The 21,038-nt window shown below is 42.3% G+C and overlaps 1 protein-coding gene across 1 annotated transcript in view; it reads left to right on the top strand.

Annotated features, from left to right (window-relative positions):
* LOC124620811 overlaps positions 1-21,038 on the top strand; it is a 182,409-nt gene that overhangs the window by 14,600 nt on the left and 146,771 nt on the right. The window contains exons 4-8 of the mRNA XM_047147099.1: positions 616-744; positions 4,283-4,470; positions 8,863-9,064; positions 13,407-13,852; positions 15,352-15,495. Coding sequence (XP_047003055.1) covers positions 616-744; positions 4,283-4,470; positions 8,863-9,064; positions 13,407-13,852; positions 15,352-15,495 — 1,109 coding nt within the window. The remainder of the gene's footprint in view (positions 1-615; positions 745-4,282; positions 4,471-8,862; positions 9,065-13,406; positions 13,853-15,351; positions 15,496-21,038) is intronic.

Raw genomic sequence — 21,038 nt, 5'->3', positions numbered from 1 at the left:
AGCTATGAGCACTTCACCTTTGCTATTGTATCATTGGTGCTCATACTTACTGGGCATCTTTTTTACACTCGTTGCCGGCTACCATTCAGCAAGCTGGAACTGAGTAAATTTTTTTTATCGTTGTGGCCCATGCAATCTCTTCCAAAAATATGAAAACCGAAGAGTTTGCAGGGGGCTCTTCACATTGGAGAGCGTTGTCCAGCTGGATTATGTGATCGTGTAAAGTAAGCTCCTTTGCCTCTTGCGTCACGTCCCATGGAAGCTTGTGAACGTTAACTGATTAACTAAGTAGTCAACCTTTAGTTACTCATTCGAGTACTTGATCTACGCCAGCGATTCGAAATTCCACTGTGTATCTTTCCTCATACGCACATTCCATTTCGAAGCTTGTGGCTTCGTCTTCAGTGTTTATATGACAGTCTTACATGACGATGAACATTTCTTACAAGCCACATTTTCAGGAAATTTCGTGGAATGGGTGCCTGTAGACACGACGATGACCAATGTTAAATCTCTGTGATATGTACAGTTGAGGGGGGTAATGAAAGTTGTACGCGAGGTAATGTACTGAACACAACTGACACAACTGACTCAACTGTTCTCTGCGATTTGCAGCCCAACCAGTTCGACCAGCAGACGGCGTGGGAGTGGAACGACGCCCGCCAGCAGTACTACCTGCACCAGTTCCACATCAAGCAGCCCGACCTCAACTACAGGAACCCTGAGGTCCTCGCCGAAATGGAGGTACCCACACCGTCTCTTTCTTTCTTTGCGGACTCTTGTCCCCAAATATTTACGCTTCTGCAATGTGAGAAACCTGGATGTTCTTCGAAGTTGAGACGAATGAGGTACTAGAACTACAATCATGTAAAACTGTGCGCCTCACTGTTAAAAAATTTGGTAAAATATTTTAGAACTATGTAAATTCATACAGGTTTATATTTCAGTGGATTACAAATTTTCACGGACTCATCGAAAATACTATGGTTCACACAAAAAACTTAATTTGAGTCCAGTAACAAGTTATTGTAATGGCGGGTGATTGGTAGTGACTAGTATGAATCGCATTATGAAGTATCATGTACATAACGATAAACAAGGAACCAAAACATGTATACAGGCTGTTTGGAAATTCCAGTTATAAACTTCTGGAGCTTGTAGAGGGGAGTGAGTACGTAATATTTTAAATTGGAACCGATGTTTGGAAACGTACTGTTTTCGTTCTGCGACGGTTCCAATCAGATGTTTCACTCCTCGACTTGTGTTTGAGGAATCGAATGAGACGTAATACAAAAAATTATTAGGTAACAGTTCGAAAGGAAACGTAACCAGACATACATTTATCACTTAAGCACACATGTTTGTATCAATACTTAAACACTACGTGGTTACATGGTTACATTATTCCAAAACAAAAAGGAACTCAGCATACTGTTCGCACAGAGCAGTACTGATGCATTAAAACAACGGCTGGCGGCTACCATTTTTCTTACAGACACTGTAACTACGAAGTACGTTCTGATACACACTCTCCGAGCTACCTGGTGCCGGTTTCTAGTGTAACTGCCAGAACTCGTGCCGGCAGATCTTCGTCTCCATCCACAGGAGACGTTAAGTGATATCAGGCGGCCGTATGACGTAGTACACATCACCCTGTCTGCCCTACTGCATACCAGGACAAGCAATGCTGAGACTTTTCTCTTTCCCTCAGCAGACGTGAAGGCGTTACATATCTGAATTTAAATTCCTATTCAAAATATTCTCCACTCATTCCCCTCTACAAGTCCTAGAAATTTATAACGAGAATTTCCAAACATTCTGTATAATAGATTCTAGAGAGTTCTAAGACAGCAACAATCTTTATAGTGCATGCGTTCCCACTTTTCTTTCTACAATTTAAAGACTTCTGCGTCTGCCACTTGCCGCCGATTATTAAAAGAAGAAAGAAGCCAGACAATAATAACAATAAATTTGTGTGAAAAGAATCACTGATGAAAAATTCTCTGCTTGCCAGTCGAGTGTCAGGTTCGTCTTGGAGCAAAGTTTAAACAAATTTCATACTATTATCATCATCATTGTCATCATTATCAGCATCGCGTACAGCGTTGAGCATTTCACCTGAAGATGACTAGTAATTAACTTGTAAAATGGTAGTTTCGAGACGAAACTGTTACTCGGCTGATACAAGAGAAAAGATTTCCTCGCTGAAATTTGCCAAGAAAGCAAGCCGTATCAAACAATGTATTCTTTTCCCTTTCACCTTTTGATCTTTTCACGTATTGCTATTATTTTTCCTATTCAGTTGAATTACTTTGCACATTGTAGTTATCATACTGTGCACGGGCACAAATTAAGCCTGAATGCCCCAATAACTCCGGCTAGCATTTGAGAAGTTGCGGGAAAAAACTAGGAGTCTGGAACAGCTTTATAACGAGAGAAGAGCATCTCAGAAACCGAGGTTTTATGTGCCGACTTCTTTGATTTGCAAAGTTTATGTGTACCGTATGAATATCAAGAGTTCAGATGGAGACCCAGTTGTAAGCAAAGAAGGGAAAGCAGAAAGATGGAAGGAGTATATAGAGGGTCTATACAAGGACGATGTTCTGGACGACAATATTATAGAAATGGAAGAGAATGTAATTGAAGATAAAATAGGATACATGATACTGCGTGAAGAGTTTGACAGAGCACTGAAAGACCTTAGTCGAAACAAGGCCCCGGGAGTAGACAACATCCCATTAGCACTACTGACAGCCTTGGGAGAGCCAGGTCTAATAAAATTCTACCATCTAGTGAGCAACATGTATTAGACGGTGAAATACCGTCAGTCTTCAAGAAGAATATAGTAATTTCAATCCCAAAGAAAGCAGTTGTTGACAGATGTGAAAATTACCGAACTATCAGTTTAATGAGTCACGGCTGCAAAATACTAATGCGAATTCCTTACAGACGAATGGAAAAACTGGTAGAAGCCGACCTCGTGGAAGATCAATTTGGATTCCATAAAAATGTTGGAACACATGAGGCAATACTGACCCTACGGCTTATCTTAGAAAATAGATTAAGGAAGGGCAAACCTACGTTTCTAGCATTTGTAGACTTAGAGAAAGCTTTTGACAACATTGACTGGAATACTCTCTTTCAAATTCAGAAGGTGGCAGGGGTAAAATACAGGGAGCGAAAGACTATTTACAATTTGTACAGAAACCAGATGGCAGTTATAAGAGTCGAGGGGCATGAAAGGGAAGCAGTGGTTGGGAAGGGAATGAGACAGATTTATAGCCTATCCCCGATGTTATTCAATCTGTATACTGAGCAAGCAGTAAAGGAAAGAAAAGAAAAATTCGGAGTAGGAATTAAATCCATGGAAATAAAAACTTTGAGGTTCGCCGATGACGTTGTAATTCTGTCAGAGACAGCAAAGGACCTGGAAGAGCAGCTCAACGGGATGGACAGTGTCTTGAAAGGAGGATATAAAATGAATATCAACAAAAGCAAAACGAGGATAATGGAATGTAGTCGAATTAAATCGGGTGATGCTGCGGGAATTAGATTAGGAAATGAGACGCTTAAAGTAGTAAATGAGTTTTGCTATTTGGGGAGCAAAGTAACTGATGACGGTCGAAGGAGAGAGGATATGAAATGTAGACTAGCAATGGCAAGGAAAGCGTTTCTGAAGAAGAGAAATTTGTTAACACCGAGTATAGATTTAAGGGTCAGGGAGTCGTTTCTGAAAGTATTTGTATGGAGTGTAGCCTTGTATGGAAGTGAAACATGGACGATAAATAGTTTAGACAAGAAGAGAATAGAGGCTTTCGAACTGTGGTGCTACAGAAGAATGGTGAAGATTAGATGGGTAGATCGCATAACTAATGAGGAGGTATTGAACAGAATTGGAGAGAAGAGAAATTTGTGGCACAGCTTGACTAGATGAAGGGATTGGTTGGTAGGGCATACTCTGAGGCATCAAGGGATCACCAATTTAGTATTGGAGCTCAGCGTGGAAGGTAAAAATCGTAGAGGGAGACCAAGAGACGAATACACTAAACAGATCCAGAAGGATGTAGGCTGCAGTGGGTACTGGGAGATGAAGAAGCTTGCGCAGGATAGATTAGCATGGAGAGCTGCATCAGACCAGTCTCTGGACTGAAGACCACACACACACATGTGTACCGTTTTTGTCCAGTACGAAAAGTTCTGTTTGTAGTGTAGGACTTGGAACTGATCCGTGGGTGACCAGCCAAACGTCTGCCCTGACTGACTGAATACTGGGCGTTTTCAGGACGTGCTGAGGTTCTGGCTGGACAAGGGCGTGGACGGCTATCGCATGGACGCGGTGCCGCATATGGTGGAGAAGGCCGGCTTCCCAGACGAGATCCCGGGCGACCCTGGCCAGCCGTACAAACATCAGCCGGAGACCTACGTCATCATACAAGAGTTCCGCTCCGTCGTCGACGAGTATGATGACAGGTAAGCCACCATCCCCTATCGCTTGTGATGTTCTCGTACCCGGGCTGCCTAGAAACTCCTTTATTGCACCCTACAACTAAAATAAAAAGTCTAGGATTCAATCCTCGGTTAGTCCTAGAACTTTTTTCATGTGTCACTTACCAGTTAGCTTCTGTCTCGAGATCTTAGGCCGACGATTGTTTAACGAATTTCCTATCGTTTAGCCAGGCACTTGTGCTGGTAAAAGGTCAGGAAATTCATTAAAAAGAGTTGGCCCAAGATCGGAGACAGAGGCCGAGAGGCAATACGCCAGCAAGTGGCCACGCATGTTACAATAGTTATTATCACTTACCACTTCTTTCAGGTGGCTGTGGTGGTCTAGTAGCTCGCTACACTGCGGCATGGAGGTCATGGTTTCGGTCATCCATGGAGCCACGATCTTTCCCTCGTTCAATTCCCTCCAGGACGGCCCCAGACCCACTGAGCTTGTTATGAAATGAATACAGGGGTTCTTTCCCAGGGGGGGGGGGGGGGGGGAGGGAGGGGGGCAAAAGCGCCTGGGGCGATAGGCCCTCCACCCTCCCTCTCCTAGTGCCGTGCCGAAGAATGGCTGCCGGCCGCTGTGGCCGAGCGGTTCTAGGCGCTTCCGTCTGGAACCGCGCTGCTGCTACGGTCGCTTGTTCGAATCCTGCCTCGAGCATGGATGTGTGTGATGTCTTTAGGTTAGTTAAGTTTAATTAGTTCGAAGTTCTAGGGGACTGATGACCTCAGATGTTACGTCTCATAGTGCTCAAACCCAGATTGCCGAGACGCCCCTTGCTACGCAGTACACGCTAAATTTGAAACATGTTGCCTCTTTCCGCACGGACCTGTTCCGTAAGTGAGCAAGTGCGCCACTCGCCACTCGGCTGGTTTTCGAGAATATCAAAAGCTGATATGTCTGGGTGATTGCCACGGCTCTCTCTGAGCCGCGTAGCATGGTCGTCTCATGAGCTTAAGGATTCTGGCATGTGGGAATCAATCACTGCGCTCGTTGAGAAAATTTTAATATGAGTCAGCGTGGTCGCAATTGGAAGCCTACCTGGTGCTAGTTCCCGTACTGTGGTTTCAACATGCTTCTTCATATACATAGGTGAGATCGCTGCATGCTCCTGGCTTAATCTGTGTATTTCATGTGTGTCCCTTTAGTTTCTATCAGATCTTATTGTTCGATTGTTGTTTATGCAGAGTAAATTCTCGCATCGCGTACATGTTTTAAGGGCAATGAAAATCAGCATTCCCGCGAAACCATATGGTCAAGTAGACAGAGATATTCAGTTCAGCACAACGTTTAGTGCCAGTGGAGTCCTCCCCCCCCCCCCCCCCCCACCTCTTCTCTCTCTCTTTCTGTGCCAATAGTAGGGAAAGCGCTTTCGTTGCAGAATGTTTGGTCCTGTTAAGTGGCTAAACAATTAATGAATTTGTGCAGGACCTGAGACGAAATGTAATTGCCAATATGAGGTTGCCTACCCTGTAATATTAGGATATCTTTCTACCAAAATCTGTTTGTCTTTTCATTGCATTAAAAGGGATCCTTTGTTTCGCAATACGACCACGTGGCTTTATTTATTTGCACCAGTACTGGGATTCCTCATAGGACCTTTTCTCATTAAATTATTACGCTTCATAAGAAAAGGACGTGTCTTACTAATCCACGCCTTACTTCGCCACAAACTCTTCTTATGTCTATTGACAGCTGTGAGATAAGTGACGTCATGTTGTTTGCTGTATATGCAGGTCGGAACAACGACATCATTACATCAGTCTTCCAGTACAAATCTTAGTATTACTTACGGGTTTTAAATGTTGCCCTAGATGCTCAGGTTCAGATCGTACAGGGGGAAAATACATCTGTCTTACAAAATTTTCGTCTACAAGATGAGGCTCATTACACATCTATTAATTAATGCAACAGTAGTCCTGGCTACGAATTATTAATTGGTTTCCTTCAGAATCGTTTCTGTGAAATTCCTGCTATGCTTGCGAAAGCACCACCGTTGTCACTAAACCTTCCAAATCGGATGAGGTTATCAGTTGGATGGTTTGAAATAAGAGTAAAACCCATTACAAAACTTCAGTTGAAAATTTAGCTTAATTTTTGAACAGGACTATACGCTTTCAAACTGTAGGCCACTATATTTGGCTACGTAAGTCAGTTTGAGGATGGCAAGGTCATACTATGTCCAATTGGTCCATACCTAGTTAAATAAGCACTAAAGTATTCATACCAGCTTTCGGGTTAAGAACTGTATTACCTTACACTATTATACTGAGAGTTCAGCAACGTCAGCTGATAAAGGGCGTCAATACCTGGTATGTGAACACCACATTTTAAGGGAATGCGTTTTGTATCAAAATACGAGGGCTGGAAGCGACTAACCAGCTGATCTGCCCCCTATTTCAGGAGACAATGAATAGAATGTGGTTCGTGGTTCAGTATGCTATGTGATATTTCACCTTATACATAGCTTCTTAGGTAAAAGATTTTAATGTATTTTCAGGGCGATGGCTTCATCTTTTATTTTCCCATTGATCAACCAGGCACTGTTCCCCTTCCGTTTGTGTATTTTAACCATAAAATGACTATAGATATATCATTAAGTCTTGCGTATGAGAGCGTGGGTGAAAGTGAGTGTACACAAGATGGCTGAGAGTTACATTTTGTATTTTACCTGTTGATGCATAATTTTAAAAAAAATCTGTTTCCACTTAGTTTGGAAACGTTGCTGATGACCTCGCTGTTGAACGCCATGTAGGTACCACCATCACCAATTTCAGCAAAAGACTCTGTCACTCCTGACAGTGCATGGTCCTTCTGTACAGCATATTAATCTGAATTTTACCTGTTGACACCGTCGACACAGCTAATCGAGAAACATAAACTGTGAATATGCCTGGGTGTAAAAATTGTTATAAAAAATACAAGGTTACAATAAATGACTGAAATGATTTCACAGATTTCCTGTAGGTATATTGTTTAATATATTGTCACTGGACTTCGCAGACACGTAGAAAAATTCAAAAAGCTTATTCTTGATACATTACAAGTACTCCATATGTGCCCCTTGCTGATTCTGCTGACAAGTCGATAATCAAATTCTTCCGATGTTCGACGCAGCATGTCCCTATCAATCTGTTCAAAAGCACTGTTGATGCGAACTCGCAGTTTGGTAGGTTTGTTGGCAGAAGAAGCGTAAACGCTGAATCTTTCACATAACCCCACACAGACACATCGCATGGGGTTATGTCGGGAGAGCGTGGAGGACATGACATGAATTGCTGACGATCATAGTCATCACGACCGCTCCATAGGCTTCTCAGTTTCCTGTTTGAGAATTCACCAACATCATGCTGGAAGTACGGTGGAGTGCCATTCTGTTGGTAGATGAAGCCCACATTGTCGGTATCCAATTGCGTCATGAGCTAATTTTCCAGTATGTCCAGATACACGTGTCTTACAACGGTCTCCACGCAGAAGAAGAAGGAACCGTAAACTTTAAACTCGCGAGACTGGACTCAACACGTTCGACTCTTTGGTAAGTGTTATCGTCAACCTGTTATAAACCACTGACGTGACTGCGTTTTTAGCTCACCATGACCTTTTTCGGCGTCTAAATGCACCCAGTTGCGCGCTAGTGGTAGAAATCTGAAGTGCATCTATAAATTTTGAGTTTATGTGTAAGAATGTTGGGTTTCGTGACAATATGTCAATTAATGTAGCCACTAGTGAATTTATGAAATCGTTTCAGTCATTTGTAATAAGCATGTGTAGGAATAACGGTAGTCTCTAAAGGGTAGAAGTGTATATTTCATCAATTGTGTCTTTCAATGGTCCTCTAAGACGGTGAAAATTTAGGCTTTGAGGGTATATTGCTCAGGACCTCCAGAGTGAATCGACACAGCTGTTCAATTTGTTTAAATTTTTCAAATTGTTATGTAAATGCGTATTACTCTTTGCTGGCTACCTCGATCACACTTAAAATCGATATAAATAGCCGGTTAACTCATAAATATTGCTGGTAAACACAAAGCACATTTTACGATTAAAATTCCTATCATTAGCCGCGATAAAATACAAATATTTGAATCTGTTAACTACCGTGATTACATGAAATAAAAGAGAGCTATGAGACGCGTAGGAATTAGAACTCTGTATTCTGGCTTTCATGAATAGTGAACTAATAGCACCAACCGGCCATGCATAATAGACTTCACGAAACGTACTTAGCCGCATCCACACGATATAGACGTTCCCCCTTGGAGCTCTGAGGCATCTAAGGTGCTGTCATAGGGAAAACGAATGTCATGTGTAACGATGCTATCAGTAAGTGTCCCAGATCAGATGACAGTGTAGGATGTTGGTTGATCTTCCAGGACGATGATGACCGAGGCCTACGGCACAGTGGACCAGATTATGGGCTACTACGGTAACGCGACCAATCCGGGGGCTGACTTCTCCTTCAACTTCGTGCTCATCACCGACCTCAACGCCGAATCCACTGCCGAGGACTTTGTCGAAATCATCGGTAACTGGATCGATGTTGTCAACCAACGTGGAGTGTGGTCCAATTGGGTGGTACGTTAATTCTTGTGATTTGTTCCTGTGTTACGATGTGTTTTGTGTTTCTCTTTAGCTATGGACGACATACCTTACAGTAGAGGTATAGAGCGATGTATGTTGCATTGGCGGCTTGACAGTTAACTTTTGTATATACAGTATCCAAATAGCGAGTGCAAACCGAAAACCCATGTAGTGGAATTAACTTCACTGGGTTTGTACCTGTTACCACTAATGAATATTACTCTGCTACAGTTTAGCCGGCCGCGCGGGATAGCCGCGCGGTCTATGGCCGTCTTGTCACAGTTCCCGTGGCTGCCCCCCCCCTCCCCCTCCCAGCCGTCCCAGCCGTCGGAGGTTCGAGTCCTCCCTCGGGCATGGGTGTGTGTGTTGTCCTTAGCGTAAGTTAGTTTAGGTTAGATTAAGTAGTGTGTACACTTAGGGACCGATGACCTCAGCAGTTTGGTCCCATACGACCTTACCACAAATTTCCAAAATTTTACAGAGTAGCCTAATAACAGCATATGTCAGTGTGTGGAAAATGTTAAAAGATTTTCGAGTCTCTCTCTCTCACCCTAGTTTCGCGAATCTCAAGACCTCTCCGAGCTGTAGAACACATTCGCTCCGTTTTCCTACATACTACTTTGGAGGTAAACTAATTACCCACACTGAAATGCTCAAGTTGTATTCATCATAATTTGACTGTTAACACGAAGGATGGGCTAAGAGATAGAGAGAACCATATTGAAGTTCTTTTTATTTACAAAAGACAGATGGAGCAATTGTAATTTGTAAAGTGCTTGAATGCACTATAATTGCTTTAGTGTCTGAATGATCTACACCAAACTGAAACCATCTCCCAGAATTTTTTTCTTTATGTCTTGATCGGACGTGACGCACGAGACACGCTATTCATTCTGTAATAAATAACTGAAACAGTTGAATAGTTTTGCTTTAGTCTCATTGTTGTTCGTGCCCTAGCCAAGGAAATGCTTTAACAGTTAGAAAACCTGGAAAGCTCACACTCACAGAGTAACAAATAGAATTACTGGTCAAATGGTTACAGTTGCATCCATTGTCTTACTGCAGTCATCTAGCATTAAAATGAATTCTTTAGCTCAAAGGACATGTAGCTACATTTCTCATGATGGTAACATGGTACATGGTAAACTGTCGATTTCGCTATAAAGGGTGACTGAAAACGTTGTGCACAAATTGAAGGAAACTAATAGAGGAGTTGAAAAAGAACAACTTTGGAACGTTGGAGTAGGAACTTACGATGTTGGCTTTTGAACGCTTTGGGATGTCAAAACAACGACAATCAGTGCACACGTGCCTTACATTCAGCAGAGACAAGATACTGTTTACTCAACAAAGATGTACATTACAGAAGGTGTCCAAAATGGCGAGCACTACACTCAGTACAGGCGTAGCATCTTCGTAGAAAATTCTGGTGTAAACACCAGAAATAGCAGGAACCTCATCGCTCTTGAATTACCCGAATGTGAAGTCTTTCTTCGTTGAGAACTGATGTCACGAGGCTTTTGATGTGACCCCATCAAAAAGGTCAAGAAGCGTCAGATCAGGGAATCGACGTAACCATACCACTGGTTACATAGGACTCTGATGGTGCGTACTAAGTGAATAGTCCACTGAGTTTAAGGAGAATTTACACTGAATACCGCTGCTGTTCCTAACACTCCAAAGGTTTCACTGGCTCGGGGTTACTTTCAAGATCAAAAGTTCCTATTCTAATGTCGTATTTCGAATCCTCCTCCAATTTGAGAAGAACCTTTAGAATCACCCTGTATAATTGTATCTACTACACTTTTCATAAGAAAATGATAGCGACAAACTTCGAGGGGTTGTAGAGCGTGCCTTGAGGAACAAATTGAGGATGGAAATACATGTCTACAAACGCCATTCAAATAGGCTACAGAGCATCGGATTTACAGGGACCAACGTTTGCGTGGATGCTTTCGACGTCTTCTAGTAACCTGAATGCCTTCGGACCACTGCGAGGAATTCTGCTTGCTGTTCGTTGGCGTAAAAATTAAAGGTCCCTGTCGAAGGGGTGATGTGACGTAGACAGCTGACTGACTGACCGTCGTCGAATGAAGTTTCCAGACTTGGGTTGTTATCGTCAGTTCTTTTTTTTCTGTCAAGACATCTTTAACAACCCCTCCAAGTTCGTTGGTACAATTTTGTTTCGACTATCATCTGGTGTCATACTATAACTAAATTAAATCGAAAAACAATTAACACTTAACCAACTGCAGCAGTTCCTTTCTTATTGCTTTCCTCGTGTTTATCAGCTGGTGAAGATCTTGATATTGGTGAAAGTTCCTTATTTAGTATTTAGTCGTTATTATCCAGTTTATTCCGCAAACGGCTGTTATGGTTGTTAGTAACGATGCAACTAACAACAGTTCGTTCTGAAACGTAGGGCACGCTTAAAAGGACCATTACATAAATCTTAGTCAAAATTTTGGCGTCTGAAGTGTTTTTGTTTCTGGGATAATTTTGTCCAAGACAAAAGTTAGAAACGTATCTGTTTGCACCACGAATTACCTCTTTTTAATATATCTATCGATTGCATAGCAGTACTCGTGAGAAAAAGTACACACAGCGGCAGATAGTAACTGTTAAACTTTTTCTGTATTCTAATGCAGTAAAAAGATATGCGTTTATGTTCGTGCTTATATGTTGCAGGATACTTATTATTTCTGAAAATATTACTGATGCACATTTTGATTATTTTATATATTCCATCATTATTAATCTTTTCAGTTTGTCGATAATGAGGGATGTTTGAAATCACTTATCGACATTATGTTGTTTGTTTTTCGGATGTGAGTAGCTATCGCACATTTGTGTGCTGTAGTGTGTTTTTAGGAGTCAATCTGCTCTTGGATACACTTTTCGAATTTTCACGTAGTTTATCCTATATAAATGCCATCTTCTTCGTGTCTGAATTTGAAAGGGCAGACATACAAGACGTTTTGCTCAAAGTAAAACGTAGAGGAGAGTGTTGTAGCTTGAGCTTAGGGTACCTAAGAACACATAAATGTTCTTGGCCAGTATTTCAGTTCACATGAAGGAACGCGCAGTACAGGTCGCCATAACAAGTTTCTGGCATTTTCTACTGTTTTTGTTGCTGTGGGGCATGAGGTTGTGTTTTTTGTGGCGGTTGTAGCAGTATTTGGTTAATTCTTCAGTTACAGAGTTTTGTAATGAGTAAACTAGTTACATAATGTGTGGGGGGTTAAGCCATACTTCACGAGTCGTACACCATTTTGCGCCTTGAAACGGAACGACTTATACTATGGAACACGTGATATTAGGAAATGAACTGAATTTTTTAGCTTTTAACTATTTTTCCTCTCTTGTAAATGGAAATTTGTATTAGCTATCATTAACTTCCATTTCAAAACATTTTTAATTTGTAACTGGTTTCTGATGATACTACTTCTTAATTTGACTTATCTTATTGTTTATTGGGGTGTAGCAGAGTTATAATGTAACATACTGTTAGATACAGTACCGACAAGATTTTCTCGACCGCAACATTGTAAAATTTGAATAGGATGTTTGCCGCTCGGTACACGACCACGTTGTAACTTGGAGCAGTTTTCCAAATTTGGAAAAATCTTACCTTTCCGGAGTAATTTTTGGATTTTCAGAAAAAGACTGTAGCACAGGCAATTTGAATGCCATCATTTAAAAATGGAATAAACATTGTGTTATTAAACTTCTGTAACATGGTAGTATAGACAAGTATTCCAAGGTGCAACAGTCTCCCCTACTGTTCGTATCATCATCAACCGGTCAGCAGTGGTAAACTGGAGTCTATTCTTGACTCATAAACAACCACAAATAATCGTCAAATTGAGTAAAAGCGAACGAATCAAATGTTGCAAATTTCTTAAATGGTCTAGGCTTTAAGAACATCGCAAACACAAATCAGAAGTCGAAAAATGTGTTTATAGGCTATGCACTGGACGAAAGTCGGATCTTAGCTGAAATGTTACTTGTTTCCTTTATCTAACCCGTATATCTTCCCGTGGTAATTTTTTCTTGGGGACTTAGTGTTTGTGTTGTACCCATTATTTCATCATCATCATCATCATCGTGGCTAGATTGGATTGCGTAAAAAATTGGACTGTGTAAAAATGGGGTATTTGTACAGGCGCTGATGACCGCGCAGTTGAGCGCCCCACATACCCAACATCATCATCCCTTGGTAATCTCTGACGTGTAATATGCGTGAATGGTAGTGTGAGTGCAACAACTGAATAACTGAAGATTTTTTTGGAACTGTATACTCTTCCAGCTTACAGCAGTACTGTTTTCTCTGTAGATCGGCAACCACGACCAGCATCGCGTGGCCAGCCGCTACAGCCCAGAGCTGGTGGACGGCATGAACATGCTGGTGACGCTGCTGCCGGGAACCGCCGTCACCTACAACGGGGAAGAGATCGGCATGGAGGACAACTACAACATGACGTGCGAGGTGGCGCACGACCCTCAAGGCTGCTTGGACGGCGTCACTCTCGGGAACTCCAGAGACCCAGAGAGGACGCCCTTCCAGTGGGACGACACCAAGAACGCCGGCTTCAGCACCGGAGACTCGACCTGGCTGCCAGTGAACGAGAACTACGTCACGCTGAACGCCGCGGCCCAGGAGCAGGCCGATAGGAGCCACCTCAAGACCTACCGCCAGCTGGTGGCGCTGAGGCAGGAATCAGCTGTGCAGACTGGCGCCAGCGCAGTCAAGAGTTCCGGCACCGTCTTTGCGTTCTCCAGGTCTGCACTCAATTCATAGCAAGTAAAATGTTGGACTTCACTCCAAGCGTCCGGTTCTTAGCATTTGGCCATCTTCACTGTCATCCTCGTAGTCATGGTCAAAGTCACCACTATCATCATGATCAGAGTCACCACTGCCGCGAGGGATTAGCCGAGCGGTCTAAGGTGCTGCAGTCATGGACTGTGCGGCTGGTCCCAGCGGAGGTTCGAGTCCTCCCTCGGGCATGGGTGTGTGTGTTTGTCCTTAGGATAATTTAGGTTAAGTAGTCTGTAAGGGACTGATGAACTTAGCAGTTAAGTCCCATAAGATTTCACACACATTCATTTTTGAACAGAGTCACCACTGCCATCATCTGGACCACTATCAAGTTTACCATCTTCATCACGAGCACAATCAGCATTGTCAGGATTACCACTACCTCTATCAGCATTACAATCATCACTATCTCAACCTCAATCAACATGATGACCATCATCATCGACAGTAGTCAATACCATCATCAACACAAAGACAGGCACCATTCCAATAATCATGATAAATATCACTATTACTATTGCTGACAGCACTGCAAGCATCGTTATCATCTTAAATCCACACCATTAATGTAATCACCATCCAGATCATCATCCATTCCACCTACAACATCATTATTCTTATACTGTCCGGCCCTGCCACGAGTGGCCTACCGGGACCATCCGACCGTCGTGTCATCCTCAGTGGAGGACGCGGATAGGAGGGGCGTGGGGTCAGCACACCGCTCTCCCGGTCGTTATGATGGTATTCTTGACCGAAGCCGCTACTAATCGGTCGAGTAGCTCCTCAATTGGCATCACGAGGCTGAGTGCATCCTGAAAAATGGCAACAGCGCATGGCGGCCTGGATGGTCACCCATCCAAGTGCCGAACACACCCGACAGCCTTTAACTGCGATGATCTCACGGGAACTGGTGCATCCACTGCGGCAAGGCCGTTGCCAACTGAATGGTCAGCGTGACGGATTGCCATCCTCTGGGCGCGGGTTCGATTCCTGGCTGGGTCGGGGAATTGTCTCCGCCCAGGGACTGGGTGTTGTGCTGTCCTCATCATCATCCTTTCATCCTCATAGACTGCAGGTCGCCGAAGTGGCGTCAAATTGAAAGACCGACACCCGGTGAATGGTCAGCCCGACGGGGGCCCTAAACATAAGATAAGATAAAAAAAAAGTTCTTATACTCTTGATCATCGCCACTACCACTCTCAGCAATACTGCATTTGTCATCTCTTGATATCTATTAGTCTATTCCGCATTACATAGTGTTGTCCAGACATCTTTGATCAGATACTGTATGGCTTGGTAGATTTTTTTCAACAGAAAACAGGTAAGTCATCAGTATGCTACAGATTATTTTTAAACGGTACATCATCTTAATATAAGCGATGGGAGAAGTGTTTGTGTAAGCTGTAGTGTACCTGCATGGCATCACTTGCATTGTACTGGAGCGATGCTGTGTTGTTGGCAGGACTGCGACTGACGGCACCGAAGTGGCTGTGGCTGTGAACCTGAGCACCGAACCAGCCAGCGTGGACCTCGTCAGCGTGCTCGGCCTGTCCAGCAGCTCTTTCGTCGTCAGCGCCTCCAGTATATCCAGCCCACTGCTGCAGGGGTAAGCTAAGCTCTTTGTCGGTATTCGAGTTTCCAGAGGTGTAGAGAAATACAGATCTTGCGGTTCAAAGACGACACGGAGGCCAGGAATTCGAACAGGAGATTCTCCGTCCCACAAAATGGAAATGAAGTTACTGCAGAGAGAAATACAATTCTTCGTACATCCATGTGTAAATTGGATGATGGTGGGACATCAGCTGGTATAAATTTTTATTAAAAATGAACCCCCTCCAGCTGTACTTAACATAAAATAAATATGAAATCTTAAGTACAGCTGGAGGAGTTTCATTTTTAATAAGAATTGGAATTGTATAGCCATCAGACACAAACACTGAAACTTTGCAGAAACGAACAATGAAGTATGAAACTAGTTAGAAAGTAAAACACCGAGGATTCAAGAATCCATGCAGCAAACATAGTCAGTGGCTTTGTTGGCTTCCGATTTTGGACAAATTAGCACTGGCGATCTATATGGCTCGACATTCGGTCCACTACTATTATTACAGATGAAGCGCCATTCAGATAAAGGACCACACAGTGCACATACCCTTTTATTCGCAGATGACCAATTCGTGGTTGCGACCGATGAAGAAGATATCTCCGATATGGTGAGCAAAGTAGTGAAGGGCATAGGAAATGGGGACTGAATTTTGGCACTGAGATGGAACACTTAACGAAAACGCAATAAGCACATCTTGGAATATCAGAAAATATAACCATCGGTAATAGTAATAGTTGTAAATAAATAGCAAGTTTAATTAATTTGGTATCCCGCCTGGGTCTGCTCCTGTAAACTGAAGTGTAGGCCGAATGTAGGAAGCGAGTAGGAGCAGGTGAGGAAAAAATCTCGGTACTGCAATGAGAATTTAAATCACCTTTACTATAAGAAGAATTAGGATTACATTAGCCTTACGTAACTTTGGCTGAGATGAGCACATAGGTGCGAAGCCGTACATCAAGTTATAAAGTTACACGTAGTGGCTCGGCCACTATGAAACAGAAACAATGTTGCTTGGTCGTCTGCTCTCCATCAAATGGGCTGAATCCGGAGCGGGGCTCGTAGAGCTGCACAGCACCGACTAGAGGGAGCTATCGTCGTTGTCTGTGTCGTAGTGCCAACCTACGATATTGCACCTACGCCGTGGCATCGTAGCTATCGATATCACAATTAATAAAGAAGGAACACCTGAAACTGACTAGAGAAACGGATTGAGCTTAGGAAGAAGAGAAACCTTAAATCTGAGCTCTTTTTCGTCGTCCACGAAAGTCGGATACAAAACGGAAGTATATATAAAGCCAGTACTGGGTCAATCACCATCTATGGTTCGAAGTATTGGGCGGTTACGGAAAAGAACCGTAGGAAATCTAAGCTGTAGAAATTGACTTTTTAAGACGAGCATCAAGGACCTCACGTTAGGAACATAGAACAAATGAGAATATGCGTGCAATAACACATATGAAAGATATCATAATGGGTAAAGTAGAACGCAGACAACTTTCTTGCTTTGGACACTTAACTAGAATGGGACAAGAAGGAATGCCCAAAACCGTATTTGAATATAGACCGACAAACAGAAGGTGCGGAGCAAGAACGTGACTTAAATTGATTCAACGGATAGAAAGAAGTATGACCGATAAAATTTTAACTACTGAGGACATACAAAATACGTTATTATGGACGCTGGAATGCGGCAGGAGCCGTAGATCCAGGACGAATATATTGTATATCCCTCCCTCCCCAGTAATCTCCCCAGTTGATGTAGCTCGCTTGCCTCAGTCACAGTACGTAAGTGCAGCTGCAGTGGAAGAGAAGCCACACTAACTTCTGGCCCTGAAGAAGGGCAGCAGCCTTTCCAGTAATTGCAGGGGCATCACTGTGGTCCATTGACCGATGTGACCGTGTAACAACAGTCAGGTTGGGCTTGATGTTCTGCTAATGCAGTTTTACTGTATGGTTAAATGATGATGGCATCTTCTCGGATAAGATAATCCCCCATTAGGATCTCCGGTCGGGAACTACTCGGAAAGACATCATCATCAGAAACAACAAAAATGTTAGATCTCAGAGTGGGGTAAATAGGCAAGATATTTAAAAAAGGGAAATGGTTACGTTGCAGTTAGTTATAGTGAGAATTAGTGAAGTTTGATGTTAGAAGGAACAGGATTTCTGGTCGGGTGAGAACAGGGTTATAAATATAAAATAAAATAAGGGTAATGCGGGAGTAGGTCTATTAACGAATAAGAGAAAGGGGTTGTGGGTAAGCTACTATGAACAGCATTGAAAACGCATTATCATAGCCTAGATGGATACGAAAGCAACAACCACTACTGTAGACAGGTTTTTACGCCAACTAGTATCGCAGATAATGAAGAGATTGAAAGAATGGATGGTGGGATAAAAGAAATTCTTCAGATAAACAAAGGGAGAGGAATATTTAATACCAATGGGCTACTGAAATTCGATAATGTGAAGAGAAAGAGAAGGATAAAGAGTCAACTGCGGGAAAGGAATGAAAGAGGAAGCCGCCTGGTAGAATTTTTCGCAGAAGAAAACTTTAGTAAACATTACGACTTGATTTACGTATCATGTAAGAAAACTGTATACGTGGAAAAGACCTGGGACACCATAGTTTCAGACTGATTACATAATGGCGAGACAAAGATTTCGAAGAACTGTAGGATGTTCGCAAGGGTTGGTGTGGGCTTGGATAATAATTTATTGGTTACGAACTGCAGAAGGGCAGCATACGATCAAATGGTTATGAAGACAAGGCCTAGCAGAAATCCTTGTCTAGGATAAGAAAGATTGAATGTAACTGAAGAAAGAAGCGAATATAAAAGTGCATAAAATAAACAGGTGAAAGTGAATACAGATGGTTAGAAAATTTAACTGAACGACAATACAAAATGGCTAAGCACGGATGGCTAGAGGACAAATGCAAGGGTGTAGAAGCATTCATGAATAGAAGAAAGATAGATGGCACCTATAGGAAAATTAAAGTGATCTTTATAGAAAAGAGAAGGACCTGTACGCATATAATCAGTTCAACTGATAGTTCAGTGCTAAGCAAAATAGGGGAAGCTGAAAGGTAGAAGTTATATATGGGAGGACTGTACAAGGGAAATGAACTTCAAGTCAGTATTATATAAAAGGAAGAGGAAGAACATAAAGATGAAATACTGCGAGCATAGTTAGTCAGAGCACTGAAAGACCTTGGTGGAAACGCGGCCTCTGGTGTAGATGACGCTCCCTTAGAATTATTGCGATCCGTAGGAGATCGTACAATGACAAAAATAATTCACCTAGTCTACAGGATTTATGAGACAGGCAAAGCAGCCTCAGACTTCAAGAAGAATGTAATAATTCCATCTGCAAGGAATCCAGGTACCGACCGGTGTAAATACTACTGACTCATCCGTTTAGTAAGTCATAGTTGCAAAATACCAACACGAATTATTGGCGTAAGAATGGAGAAATAGGAAGAAGTCGGCTACGGAGCAGATCAGCTCCGATTCCGGAGAAATGCAGGAACACGCGAGGCTATATTGATCATATGGTTAATCTCAGAAGATTTGGTGAGGAAAGACAAACATGCTTTTGTAGTATTTGTAGATTCAGAGAAAGTATTTGATAGTATTTACTGGCCTACACGCTTTGAAAGTTTGAAAGTAGCAGGGAAAAAGATAGGGAGCGAAACGTTACTTATAACGTGTGCAGTTGCAGGAAAGATTCGAAGGATATCGAAAGGGAAGTAGTGGCTGAGAAGGGGGTGAAACAGGGTTACATAGTGTTATTCAATCTGTAAATCGAGCAATAGCTGAAGAAAATAGTGTTAAAGTTCAGGATGAAGAAATAAAAAATTTTGTCAGAGACAGCAAAGGATTTGCAATAACAGTTGAACGGAATGGATGGTGTCTTGAAGAGAAATTGTAAGATGAACGTCAACAGAAGTGAAATAAGACTAATGGGATGTACTTGAGTTAAATCAAGCGATTCTGTGGGAATTATATTAAGAAATGAGACACTAAAAGTAGTAGATGTAATTGCCTATTTGTTTTTTAACGAAACAATACTTGAAGCTATATTCGATGCTAATTTCTCTTTTTCAGATACACGTTTCTTGTCACAGCCAATCTGCATTTTGTATTCCCTCTACTTCGGCTGTCGTCAGATATTTCCTGCACAAAAAGCTAAACTCATCTACTGCTTCTAGTGTGTCATTTCCAAATGTAATTCCCTCAGCATTTACAGATTCAATTCGACTAAGTTCCATTACCATAGTTTATGTACATCTCATTATATCTTTTACGAGGTGTGGCTAGAAAAAAACCGGACTAGTACTGGTGAAACAACAAAACGAATGCAATAAGCCTGAAAGTCGCGTGGCCTGTCACGTGACTCTCGCTCCGCCTACTGTTCGAGTTTCATCTGCCTCCTGCACTCAGTCTGCCCGTGGCGTCTGTTTTAAGTAGTTGACGTTTTGTCTGTGCGTCGGAAAATGTTGAGTGTACAGAAAGAACAGCGTGTTAACATCAAATTTTGTTTCAAACTAGGAAAATCTGCACGTGAAACGTTTGTAATGTTACAACAAGTGTACGGCGATGATTGTTTATCGCGAACACAAGTGTTTGGGTGGTTTAAACGATTTAAAGATGGCCGCGAAGACACCAGTGGTGACACTCGCACTGGCAGACCATTGTCAGCAAAAACTGATGCAAACATTGAAAAAATCGGTAAATCGGTAAATCGGTAATCCTTGTCAACTTCTGTTAACTCAAACACTGCTCTGATTGTTAAACGGCGATCTTGTCGAACAAGTTTACCGATTTTTTCAATGTTTGCATCAGTTTTTGCTGACAATGGTCTGCCAGTGCGAGTGTCATCACTGGTGTCTTCGCGGCCATCTTTAAATCGTTTAAACCACTCAAACACTTGTGTTCGCGATAAACAATCATCGCCGTACACTTGTTGTAACATTACAAACGTTTCACTTGCAGATTTTCCTAGTTTGAAACAAAATTTGATGTTAAAACGCTGTTCTTTCTGTACACTCAACATTTTCCGACGCACAGACAAAACGTCAACTACTTAAAACAGACGCCACGGGCAGACTGAGTGCAGGAGGCAGATGAAACTCGAGCAGTAGGCGGAGCGAGAGTCACGTGACAGGCCACGCGACTTTCAGCCTTATTGCATTCGTTTTATTGTTTCACCAGTACTAGTCCGGTTTTTTTTCTAGCCACACCTCGTATATATACTATCCGCAGCATTCAAAAGATCTTCCAAGTCGTTTCAGTGTAATTATAAATAAATTATTGTAATTCAGTTAGGGACTTGAACGCCTTACGAAATTAGCATCTTACTAAACGAAGGCATACTTCCAGATTATCATTTTACACAAGAATACACAAAGATACCATAGTGGATAACAGAACAGACGAATGATTGACACCACGTATGTTATCAGGGATCTCTGTGCCATATACTGCAGCTATGTTAAACGTGATCTAGCTGAACTTCACGACTGCGAAATATCTCAGCAG

This window comes from Schistocerca americana, chromosome 1, assembly GCF_021461395.2.
Source record: "Schistocerca americana isolate TAMUIC-IGC-003095 chromosome 1, iqSchAmer2.1, whole genome shotgun sequence".
NCBI classification, from domain to species: domain Eukaryota; kingdom Metazoa; phylum Arthropoda; class Insecta; order Orthoptera; family Acrididae; genus Schistocerca; species Schistocerca americana.
The sequence above is the reverse complement of the archived record's forward strand: the minus strand, read 5'-3'. Positions and strand labels throughout refer to the sequence as shown.